The sequence below is a fragment of the Pantherophis guttatus genome, chromosome 9 (assembly GCF_059756535.1).
Source record: "Pantherophis guttatus breed Tessera chromosome 9, ASM5975653v1, whole genome shotgun sequence".
NCBI lineage: Eukaryota > Metazoa > Chordata > Lepidosauria > Squamata > Colubridae > Pantherophis > Pantherophis guttatus.
The window spans coordinates 28,087,501-28,100,360 of NC_142071.1; the positions used below are offsets into that span (position 1 = coordinate 28,087,501).

General features: G+C 45.9%; 1 protein-coding gene across 2 annotated transcripts in view; it reads right to left on the reverse strand.

Moving 5' to 3' along the window:
- GRIK4 (glutamate ionotropic receptor kainate type subunit 4) overlaps window positions 1-12,860 on the reverse strand; it is a 409,943-nt gene that overhangs the window by 116,845 nt on the left and 280,238 nt on the right. For both annotated transcript variants that reach the window (XM_087875700.1, XM_060683210.2), the window contains one exon: window positions 8,979-9,157. In XM_087875700.1, coding sequence (XP_087731826.1) covers window positions 8,979-9,157 — 179 coding nt within the window. The remainder of the gene's footprint in view (window positions 1-8,978; window positions 9,158-12,860) is intronic.

The following is a 12,860-nucleotide window of genomic DNA, read 5'->3' on the forward strand; positions in this document are numbered from 1 at the left end:
TCTGCACACGCCCAGACCGTATTTGATGACATCCGGGTAGGTGGGCGGAGCCTCCCACCACTGCTGCTACCGGTTTGCCCGAACCGGGGTGAACCGGTAGCAGCCCACCACTGCTGCAGTGCTACATTTCACAACTGTGGCACGAAAGGTCGGAAAATGGGGTCAAAATTTACTTGACAACTGTCTCGCTTAGCGACAGAAATTTGGGGCTGAATTTGTGGGTCGTACGTCGAAGACTACCTGTAACATCCTACGTATGGGGCCTCCCTCTGAAACCTGGAAGGGTTTATCTGGTAGCCGCTTGGCTTTTTTTTAAATAAAGGAACCCAGATAAAACCATGGATTAAGCACAAACCACTTTGGGGTCTGATTTCCTCCCAGGCTCAACTTCAAATGTTGGTCTTTACCTGATCCTCTAAATAGCCCACAGCTAGATTATGAAGATGCGGTGGAAGCTGCTCCTTTTGCTTCCTGGGATTGCAGATATAACGTTGGGTTTTGTTTTGCTGTTTTCCCGTTGTGCCGTAAAATGAGCTCCCTCTTTGCTGCTTCCTCCTCTGTTAAATTACCTTTCAGTTCTCCCTGTGCATTTCTGGGCTGGAAGAAAAATGCTTCTGGGGGAGGGGAGGGGGGAGAAAAAAATTGCAGAAGCTCTTCACCTGTTTTTAGGCAAGATGCAACATGAGCCTGCTTGTTACCAAGGAGCTCGCTTGCCTTATTTTTCCAGCCTTGCCTTATGCCTGTTGACTCTGAGTAATCCATAGCCCAGCTGGGAAAACACACTTTATTCCCAGCGCGTTTCGTCTCGGAGTCACACAGAGCGTTTGCGCAGGGCCGCAACCAGGGGTGGGCTTCAAAAATTTTAGCAAAGGGTTCTCTGCCCGGTTGCTTGGTAGGCGTGGCCATGGTGGGCGTGGCCTAGTTGGCCTCCTGCACCACAGCGGTGGGGGGGCATTTTTGCCCTCCCCAGGCTCCGGAGGCTTTCCTCGAGCCTCTGAGAGGGCGAAAACAGCCTCCCCAGGCTCCAGAGGCCCTCTGGAGGCTGGAAACAGGCTTCTCAAACTTCCAGTAGGCCTGTTTTTCGCCCTGAGCATCTGCACGCACCCTGCTCTTATCTGCATCCAAAATGGGCCGCATGGGGACTCCTGGGAGGGGTAGGGCAGGGCAGGGTGGGTGGGGCCAGCCAGGAGTGGGATTTGGGGGTTCTCCAAATGGCACAGAATCTTAGCTAGAGGTTCTCCCGAACCTCTGCGAACCCCCAAAAGCCCATCCCTAACCGCAACTGCCATGGAGAGCCCAAACAGGGGAGGGTGAAAAAAAAGGGGGGCACCAAGAAAGATTCCCAGATGGCCAACATGATCTCCCGTCCCACCGATTACTTCTCCTCTTTTCCACTGCACCATTATGTTTTTCCTTTTTAAGCTTGGGATGGGCAGGCACGTCTGTCTTTTTCTGCTTCTAGCTTTGAAACCAGGTGCTTTTCGATTCCAGGGACAGGTAATGAAAGAAACGCCACCAATTATTTTCCTTGGCTTGCTGGAAACAAGTGTGCTAGTGGGTGGAAGCCAAGATGGTTGTGTCAGACAATGAGGCATTCGTGCCTCTCAGAATCTTCCGGGAGAAGGTACGGATTGAAAAGAAGTTGGCCAAACAGAACGGATGAATAATAAAACAAGTTTTAAGATTGAGAAGAAGGTAAAAGGTAAGGTAAGTTAAGAAGGTAAGCCACCCAGAGTAGTGAGGTGGGTGGCATATAAATTTAATGAATCAATAAAATACCTGGGTAGCACTATGACAAATGTAAGAGAACCAGTTTGGACTAGTGATTAAGGTACCAGGCTAGAAACCAGGAGATGGTGAGTTCTAGTTCCCATCTTAGGCATGACGTCAACTGAGTAACTTGGAGAAAAATCACCAGGAGACAATGAGTTCTAGTCTTGCTCTAGGCATGAAAACTGGCTGGGTGACTTTGGGCCAATCACCAGGAGATGGTGAGTTCTAGTCTCATTTTAGGCATGAAGTCAACTGGGTGACTTGGAGAAAAATCACCAGGAGACAATGAGTTCTAGTCTTGCTCTAGGCATGAAAACTGGCTGGGTGACTTTGGGTCAATCACCAGGAGATGGTGAGTTCTAGTCCCATCTTAGGCATGAAGTCAACTGGGTGACTTGGAGAAAAATCACTAGGAGACAATGAGTTCTAGTCTTGCTCTAGGCATGGAAACTGGCTGGGTGACTTTGGGCCAATCACCAGGAGATGGGGAGTTCTAGTTCCCATTTTAGGCATGAAGTCAACTGGGTGACTTGGAGAAAAATCACCAGGAGACAATGAATTCTAGTCTTGCTCTAGGCATGGAAACTGGCTGGGTGGCTTTGGGCCAATCACCAGGAGATGGTGAGTTCTAGTCTCATCTTATGCATGAAGTCAACTAGGCGATTTTGAGGAAAATCACCAGGGGACGCTGAGTTCTAATCCTTCCTTAGGCATGAAAGCCAGCTGGATGACTTTGGGCCTGTCACTCTCTCTTGGCCCACTATATAAGGCTCAAGTGACAAGCCAATCAGTCAATTCCTATTGCCAGCAATGGATCAGTCCTTGATTGATCAGTTAATAACTGCAATGCAATTGCAGGAAAATGCCAGCAAGAAAAAACAACAACCCAATGACAAATACAAATCGTATGTGTCTTCTAAATAAGTATATCAAGACATGGAATGAAGATAAAGAAGATATGTTAAGATGGAAGAAATTACTACTGTCATTGCTGGGAAGAATCTCTGTGATAAAAATGAGTGTCTTGTCTGGAAGGATGTTTTTCTTTCAGACAATACCTGTTTTGACAACTGATGCGCCATTTAAACAGAGGCAGAAAGATATATCTAAAATTGTTTGGCAGGGGAAGTAACCACAAGTTAAATATAAGGTGTTACAAGATACAAAGAAAAGAGGAGGATTGGGGTGTACCAGTGGTGGATGCTCCCAGTTTGCACCGGTTCTATAGAACCGGTAGTAAAACCGTCGGGAGACTCCGCCCACCGACCCTGACGTCACCCAAATGCTTCTGCGCGTGGGCAGAAGCTTCTGTGCTTACGCAGAAGAGCGCATGCGCGGCCCCATTGCGAACCGGTAGTAAAGGTAAGTAGAACCCACACCTGGAGTGTAACCAACTTGAAATTGTATTCGGCAGTTTGCTGTTTGGTTCGGATGGAAGAGTTGGGGGGCTTCTGAGAAATAGGCGGCTTTTGGAGTTAAGAAGAACGTGCCCTGAGTTTTGGGTGGCATGGATATTTGTGACACAACAAAGTCAAATGTCATGTGGATTTTAAAAATCCTTATGTTAGACGAGGGGTGGCATCAGAGGTGATATTCAGCCGGTTCGGGCCGGTTCGGGCGAATCGGTAGTGGTGACCTGCGAGTGGGCCTTCCCAGTTGCCCGGGCACAATCCCGTCCTATATCGCTGTGTTTTTGATGCTGCACGCATGTGTGGACGGTGTGCATGAGCGACTTGCCATGTTCTTTGATGTCGCATGTGTGGACGGCACGCGTGAATTAATTGCTATGTTGTTTGACGCCGCACGCATGCACGCACGCACGCTCACATTTCCGGTGCTGGGCGAACTGGTTGCTACAGTATGTGAATCCCACCTCTGGGTGGCATAGTGGCTCAGCGGTTAAGTTGACTGGAAAGCTGGTAGCCCATGTTCGAGACCCAAGTGCCAGGCAGTGGGTGAGCTCCCATCCTCAGCCCAGCTCCTGCCTACCTAGCAGCTTGAAAGCATGCAAATGCAAGTAGATAAATAGGTACCACTTTGGTGAGAAGGAAAACGTTCTCTGTGATGTCATGCTGGTCACATGACCACAGAAGCTCTTCCGGCAACCCTGGCTTCCTTGACTAGGAAACGGAGATGAGACGACCCCTTAGAGTGAGGTACGACTAGCGGAGTAAAATCCATAGGGACTCTTTACTCCCTTATCTTACGTTAGATGAGTCTTATTGAGAACATGGACTAAATTGTTTCTGGAAACACCTTTGTGGAACTCAGCCCAATAAATATTTTATAGATGAGAAATAATAGGCAAACACATAGGGTTCACTTATTGCATGACACTAAAATTTTGTCAAGCGTGAAGTACAATAAAATCGCGAGAACAACTGGTGGCAAAGGGGTTGATAGATAGATAGATTCTGGCAAATCCTGGTCCATGCCAACAACTACTTGATGATCCTTGCCACCTCTCTTGACCAAGTGTGCCCTCCTTAGAGAGGGGTTCTCAGAAGGACAATTGGTTGAGCTATCTTTTCAAGAAGATCAGATCAGACCAGGCCTGCCACAACTATATCGGCTGATTTTATTCTTTCCCCCCAGACAATCTTCTGTAAGCATCTCGGTCTTAAATGAACCAAATTAAGAACCCCGGTTTTAAAGAAACATCCATGTAACCCTTGCAATCTTGAAACGGCTTTAGGTTGGGCACGAGAGGAGAAAAATCTCCAAGAAAGGATGAGGAAAAGTTGCACAGGCCTCCCGAATCCCATTGGTTCTGTCGCTGTGCATTGTGCGATATCGCTATGGCAACAGGATAAAGGAATAGCCCTCAATACTGAGAGGATTCATTCAAATCTTTTATTAACTTGAGCAGAGAGAGAGCAGAGAGACGGGAGCAGCCGAGAAACCCCATATCTTGGCTCTGATTTCCCACACAGAACACAAGCCATCAAGGGGCTGCAAACAAAACCCGCCTTTGATTTCCAATGCGCGCACATGCGCAGCTCTGACGCTGGTCCCGGGAGCTGGGTGCTTAAAACAGTGCTGCGCTGTGCTTAGGAGACGCCGTTCCTTGACAAGGATCTCGACAAAGAACCAGGCAAATGTTATTGGCGTTGGACTTGGCTCCATGGATGCAAGACAAGCCGGCCTCTGCACCTGTGTTGACTGATCAAGGAGAGTGACTTTGCAGACTAACAGAGTTGGAAGGGACCTTGGAGGTCTTCTAGTCCAACCCTTGCTCAAGCAGGAAACCCTATTGGCTGCCCAATCTCTTCTTAAAAACCTCCAGTGATGGGGAAGGAAGGAAGGAAGGGAGGGAGGGAGAGAGGAAGGAAGGAAGGAAGGAAGGGAAAGGATGGAAAGGAAGGAGGGAAGGAAGGAAGGAAAGAAGGAAAGAAAGGGAGGGAGGGAGGAAGGAAGGAAAGAAGGAAGGGAGGGAGGGAGGGAAAGGATGGAAAGGGAGGGAGGGAGGGAGGGAGGGAGGGAGGAAGGAAGGAAAGGAAAGGAAAGAAGGAAGGAAGGAAGGAAAGAAGGAAGGAAAGAAGGAAAGAAGGAAGGAAGGAAGGAAGGAAAGAAGGAAGGGAGGGAGGGAGGAAGGAAGGAAAGAAGGAAGGAAGAGAGGGAGGGAAAGGATGGAAAGGAAGGGAGGGAGAGAGGAAGGAAGGAAGGAAAGAAGGGAGGAAGGAAGGGAGGGAGGGAAAGGAAGGAAGGAAGGAAGGAAGGAAGGAAGGAAGGAAGGAAGGAAGGAAGGAAGAGTATGAGAATAACCGTAGGAGAAGGGACCTTGGAGGTCTTCTACTCCAACCCTTGCTCAAGCAGGAAACCCTATTCCATTTCAAACTAATGACTGCCCAATCTCTTCTTAAAAACCTCCAGTGATGGGGAAGGAAGGAAGGAAGGAAGGAAGGAAGGAAGGAAGGAAGGAAGGAAGGAAGGAAGGAAGGAAGGAAGGAAGAGTAGGAGAATAACAGAGTTGGAAGGGACCTTGGAGGTCTTCTAGTCCAACCCCCTGCTCAAGCAGGATGCCGTTCCAGACAAAATGGTTGTCCAATCTCTTCTGAATTGTTCTCACCATCAGGAAATTTCTCCCTAGTTCTAGGTTAATTTTTTCCTTGACTAGTTTCTGTTCTTTGGTCCTTGTTCTCTATGCTGAGCATGTATCCCTATCTTTACATCTTCCTCTATCTCTCCGAAGCCGAAGCTCCTTATCTTTGAACTCTGTGGAGAACATAAAACTACCCAAAAGAAATGGCCACCCAATTTCTTTGTTCTTGGGGAAAACTATCTCTCCCAAGCAATGATCTGAAGTGTTGTATATGGTTCTTTCGGTGCACCACGGATGCCATGCATTAGAGAATAATGGCAATGAATAATAGAAGCTCACGGCCTCAAATAAGTTCATCTTGAGGTAAGCAGGGATGGGCTTCAAAACTTTTAGCAAGGGGTTCTCTGCCTGATTGTTGGGTGGGCGTGGCCATAGTGGGCATGGCCTCGTTGACCTCCTGCACCACAATGTGGTGGTGGGGAAAACGTTTTTGAGTTTCATCTTCAGGATCTGCCCTTCAGGGTTGATCTCCTCTAGGACTGACCGGTTTGATGGCCTTGCAGTCCAAGGGACTCGCAGGAGTCTTCTCCAGCACCAGAGTTCAAAGGCCTCCATTCTTTGGCGCTCAGCCTTCCTTATGGTCCAACTTTCACAGCCATACCAGGGGTGGGTTCTAAATTTTTTTACTACCGGTTCTGTGGGCGTGGCTTAATTTGTGGGTGTGGCTTGGAGGTCATGTGACTAGGTGGGCTAGGTGGTCAGAGTCATTTCTGGAAGGTCCTCACACTTACGACCAGTCCTCGCACTTACGACCCGACTCATTTGTTTGCTTTTAACACTGATCAGCTGTAGGACGGCCCTTTGAAGCCCCGCGGCAAGAGTTTAAACAGTTTTTTTTCCCTCTAGTCATCAGCTGGGACTCAGGAGGCAGCAATAGATTGGGGGTGGGACCAAATAAAAGGTAAGAATAACGTGGGTGGGAGGGCGGGGAGGGGGAGAATCGGTTCGGTGACGTCATATCGTCACCGCTACCGGCTCGGCCGAACCGGACAGGAACCGGGAGGAACCCACCACTGAGCCATACGTATGCAGAGCACATGATGAGAAAGGCAGGGATAGATGAATCACAAGTTGAAATTAAGATTGCCGAAAGAAATATCAACAACCTCAGATATGCAGATGATACCACATAAGTTAGGCAGCATCAAAAGTGCCTTATCTCAAGGCCCAAGCTTGTGAAGTCACTATCACCCTCAAAAGGTCCTGCCCAATGGTAGGGCAATGTGTGATTTTTTATTTATTTATTTATTTATTTATTTATTTATTTATTTATTTATTTATTTATTTATATTTGATTTATATGCCGCCCTTCTCCGGAGACTCAGGGCGGCTTACAATGCGTTAAGCAATAGCCTTCATATTTTTGTATATTTATACAAAGTCAGCTTATTGCCCCCACAAACCGGGTCCTCATTTTACCTACCTTAGAAAGGATGGAAGGCTGAGTCAACCTTGAGCCTGGTGGGATTTGAACTTGCAGTAATTGCAGGCAGCTGAATGTTAATAACAGTGCTTTAGTCTGCTGTGCCACCAGGGCTCTTATGACGAGGAAGAGGTGGATTTAAATGCTTGTTTATATGTTGTTTATTTTGTTCCCCTTTTTTTGACGGACTCTTCAGACTGTTCAGGAACACTGCCAAATTCTTCAAAAGCCTGAAGGGCCCACTGTTCTGACTCATAACAAATCTCCAAAAAAGCAAGAAAACAATACATATATTTTTTTTTTCAGAACGCGTGGAGAAAATAGAAAGTCAGGGAGAGGAAATGACTACTGATGTAGAACAGAACATTCTCGAAGATTGGAAAGCTCAACTAATTTTTGGACAGATGGAAGTTCGTGCCACGGTCTTTGAATTTTTCTTCTCTGAATTCTATGGTTTTAGAAAATCCATTTCACGTGAGAACTCATCATCTTCTTTTAATGACCACATAATCCCTTGTGGAGTGAAGTCTGGGCAATTGAATGGAGCTGAATGTTTACTGGCCAGATGCTCTTCCTGTCACCAATGCGGAGTTTTGTTCAGCAGATATATTCTCTCTCTCTCTCTCTGTCTCTTTTTTTTTTTTTTGGCATTTTTACATATTTATTGTATATGATGAGAGTAGCATCTTCATTCCAATTAAAATTTAATTAAAATACCACTCATCTGTGCCAATGCACATGTACTGAGAGATTCCACATTGTCTTTTGAAGTCCCAAGATTACATGTCAAAACCAAGCTTTCTTACATGTTAGAATAAAAAAAAATAATGAAGTACTATAGCAGTATTTGGCAAGTGTGGACAATTTTTTAGAAGTAGCTAAAAGGTCTACATCAATTAAACTTTTTTTCCTGAAAAATAACACTAGTCAATGGAAATAATTACCAAGTACTACCAAGAGCCTAGGTAGTACAGTGGTCTAAGGCACCCTGTTATTAAGCTGGTTATTAAGACCAGCTGCCTGCAATTACTGCAGGTTCGAATCTCACCAGGCTCAAGGTTGACTCAGCCTTCCATCCTTTCTAAGGTAGGTAAATTGAGGACCCAGTTTGTGGGGGCAATAAGCTGACTTTGTATAAAATATACAAAAGGATGAAGGCTATTGCTGAGCACATTGTAAGCCACCCTGAGTCTCCGGAGAAGGGCGGCATATAAATCAATTTAAAAAAAAAAAAAAATTCACAGCAGTTTTTAAAAAAACAACCAAAACTGTATCTGAATTATGAACCCAGTAAGCTGATTTTATTAACATCAAGTGCTATCATGGTACTTCTATCTTTACTGAATACAATGTTCATTAAAATCTGTTATGATCCAGAATGTGCCCTTACTGAGCAAAGCAGAAAAAGATCAGCCAACCTCTGCATTTACTTACAAATACATTGCAGAAAAAACAGAGTCTGTCCTTTGTACACATATGCATCTGTCATTCACTTGAACCTATATATTCAAGTATATTCTCATTGCACCCAGAGAGAGAAATATCTGGCTCTAGCTCCATTTCACGGGAGAATTATCCCAACATATAAATTCTCCCCGTTCCTTAATTTCCTGAACCCAAGTTCCAAATGCTAACATGCAAATCCTATCCCAACCTTGCAACAGCATCCCCTGTTCTTACCTTCTTGAGGATCACGTGGGACATGGAAGCATTGGCGTGGACAATGATGGTGGCTGTTTTGTCATCCCTGATCTCTTTTAGCAATGGTGTGGGATCCCAGCTTTCATCCAACATCCGAACTGAGAGAGTTTCCTTTGAGATAAGGAACTGCCGGAGCAATTTTTCTAAGTTTAGAAGGCCTGCAAGGGGAGAGGAGCACAGATTCAATAGGAAGTTTCATCCATCAGCAACCTTTCCGCACCCAACGTGATTAGGTTAGGTCGAATCAGTTGAAAAGAAATCTGGGAAAACGTAGCGCAGGATTTGTTTCTGTAAGCTTACCCCATAACATAACATACTTCTATCAAAAGCTCAAATATCGAATCATATCATATGGTCATGCAATAGAATAGAATAGAATAACAGAGTTGGAAGGGACCTTTGAGGTCTTCTAGTCCAACCCCTTGCCCAGGCAGGAAATCCTACACCACTTCAGACAAATGATTATCCAACATCTTAAAAACGCCAAGTGTAGGAGCATTTACAACTTCTGGAGTCAAGTTGTTCCACTGATTAATTGTTCTAACTGTCAGGAAATTTCTCCTTAGTTCTAAGTTGCTTCTTTCCTTACTTAGTTTCCATTCGTTGCTTCTTGTCCTGCCTTCAGGTGCTTTGGAGAATAGCTGGACTCCCTCTTCTTTGGGGCAGCCCCTGAGATATTGGAAAACTGCTATCATGTCTCCCCTAGTCCTTCTTTTCATTAAACTAGACATACTCAATTCCAGCAACCGTTCTTCATATGTTTTAGCCTCCAGTCCCCTAATCCTCTTGGTTGCTCTTCTCTGCACTCTTTCTAGAGTCTCAACATCTTTTTTACATTGTAGTGACCAAAACTGAATGCAATATTCCAAGTGTGGCCTTACCAACACATTTTAAAGTGGTATTAACACTTCACGTATCTTGATTCTATCCCTCTCTTTATGCAGCCCAAAACTGTGTTGGCTTTTTTGGCAGCTGGTGCACACTGTTGGCTCCTATCTAAATGGTTGTCCATCTTTCTCTTAGTTAAATGAAAATAATCAGAAAGGCCGTTCACCTTAGTGGGTGCTTTCTTGGTTGAAGGATGTCCCTCCCCACACTCCCCGTATGATTACTCTTCACTTGTCAATTCAATGTGAAGAAATTCAACAAATACAACAAATATTATTGCAGTGGCCTGATTGACTTATTAAAGGTAAAGGTTCCCTTCGCACATATGTGCTAGTCATTCCCGACTCTAGAGGGCGGTGCTCATCTCCGTTTCAAAGCCGAAGAGCCAGCACTGTCCGAAGACATCTCCGTGGTCATGTGGCCGGCATGACTCAACGCCAAAGGCGCACGGAACGCTGTTCCCTTCCCACCAAAGGTGGTCCCTGTTTTTCTACTTGCATTTTTTATGTGCTTTCAAACTGCTAGGTTGGCAGAAGCTGGGACAAGTAACGGGAGCTCACCCCGTTACGCGGCACTAGGGATTCGAACTGCTGAACTGCCAACCTTTCGATCAACAAGCTCAGCGTCTAGGGCCGTGATGGTGAACCTATGGCACGCGTGCCCAAAGCGGCATACGAAGCCATGTCACCTGGCATGTGCAGCCTTGCCTGTTTGTCTTCTGGGTTTCTGGCGCACATGCGTGCATGATGATCAGCTGTTCTTCGTGAGCGTGGCAGTGCTGAAAACTGATGTGTGCATGCACGCCAGCCAGCTGATTGTCAGGCACACATGTGCCCTAGAACCTGGAAGTTCGGCTTTTCCGGAGTGTGATTGCTTCATGTGTGCAGCAGTGCCGAAAACTGGCCTGCGCATGTGCGCCGGCTAGTTAATCGTTGGGTGCGCATGCACGCTAGAACCCAGAAGTTTGGCTTTTCCGGAGTGCAGCCCGAATGAGCATGCATATGCATGTATGACATTTCCGTGTAACCTTTTTGGCATTCGGTGTTGAAAAGGTTCACCATCACTAAGGTAAGGTCTGTCTCTCAAAACTCAAATGCCTGTATAGCAGGGGTGAAATGCTCCCGGTTCGGACTGGATCGCCCGATCCAGTAGCGATGGCGGCGGGTGGTTCGGAGAACCGGTAGCAAAAATCCCTGTCCCCCCCACCCCACCATGCCCAGCTCAGCCGCGCGATCATCAGAGGCTTTTTTTTTTTACTTTTGAAAGCATTTTTTCTACAACCTCTTCCGACAAAAAAAATGCTTTTAAAAGTAAAAAAAAAAAAAAAGCCTCTGATGATCGCGCGGCTCAGCTGGGATCCTCAAAGGCTTTTCAAAGCATTTTTTTCTGCAACCTCTTGGCCGAAGAGATGGTAAAAAAAATGCTTTGAAAAGTCTCTGACGATCCCAGCTGAGCTGCCGGATTGGCAGAGGCTTTTCAAAGCATTAGAAAAAATGCTTTGAAAAGTTTTTTTAAAAAAAGTTGGCCACACCCACCCAGTCACATTACCCCCCCACCACCACCAAGCCATGCCCACAGAACCGGTAGTAACAAATTTTACATTTCACCCCTGCTGTATAGGTTAACTAGCAAAACATAGCAGGCTCCAGTTATATCTTCCTTCCAAGAAGCCACATCGCTTTTAATCCCACAGAACAACCTTCCCTAACCTGCTGTTAAACTCTCCAGATGTGTGGGGGCCCCTGGGAACAGCTGGAAAGCATCAGACTGGAAAATCGATCAGAGAGCGATAACGATGGGACACAATGTTAGGTTGCTATCGTGACCGTTATTTCCTCTTTTCTACTGTTTTTCCCTTGGTGTGAACCAAGAAAGAGAACCTCTCAATTCTTGTTTCTCTGGTGTTTTTATTGGACTTTTTCTGAAATTGCCCCCAAGTTCCCAAGTGCATTCTCTGTGCTAGACAATTGCGACAAATGGTTTCATTTTTATTTTTTTCATAACAAACCGAATTCCTGACTGATGTATAATCCAACTTGAGCAATCACCCTAAAATGATCTTTCTTAAACTGGGGAGCGGAATTACTTCCAAAGGGGCAATTTGGATGTATCCTGGAGGGAGGAGGATAATGGAACCATTTGTAATTGCTTCTTTGTGAATTGAGGATCAATTTCGGGACTGGCACTCCTGAGTGGCTTGCGTAAAGCAATAGCATCTGTATTTTTGGAGAAAGGGGTTGTGTGTGAATGGGATAATGATACTAGAAAGACTGAAAAGAGGGTAATTTGGTGAAAAACAGTTTAAAAGTCACTGGCTTAAGAGATGCAGGTTATTTCGGACTTCTATTGCTTAGGGCAGGTGTGTCCATCCAACATTGGCAGCTTGAAGAGCCGAGGTGGCGCAGTGGTTAGAGTGCAGTATTGCAAGCTACATCAGCTGACTGCTAGCTGCAGTTTGGCAGTTCAAATCTCACCAGCTTCAAGGCTGATTCAGCCTTCCGTCCTTCCAAGATCGGTAAAATGAGGATAAAATTGTTGGGGACAAGAGGCTGACTCTGTAAACTGCTTAGAGGGGTCTGTAAAGCACTGTGAAGCAGAATGTAATTCTAAGTGCTATTACTATTGTCCTTCCTTCCTTCCTTCCTACCTTCCTTCCTTCCTTCCTTCCTTCCTTCCTTCCTTCCTTCCTTCCTTCCTTCCCAGTGATTAGAATGCAATATTGCAGGCTAACTCTGCCCACAGCCAGGAGTTCGATCCTGACCAGCTCAAGGTTGACTCAGCCTTCCATCCGCCCGAGGCAGGTAAAATGAGGACCCAGATTGTTGGGGGCAAATATGCTGACTCTGTAAACCGCTTAGACAGGGCTGTAAAAGCACCGTGAAGCGGTATATAGAGCTATAATTGCACTCAACAATGAACTAAAGGGCCACCATCAGTGAGCTGTTAGACAGCATTATTTGGTCTGCTGTGTGG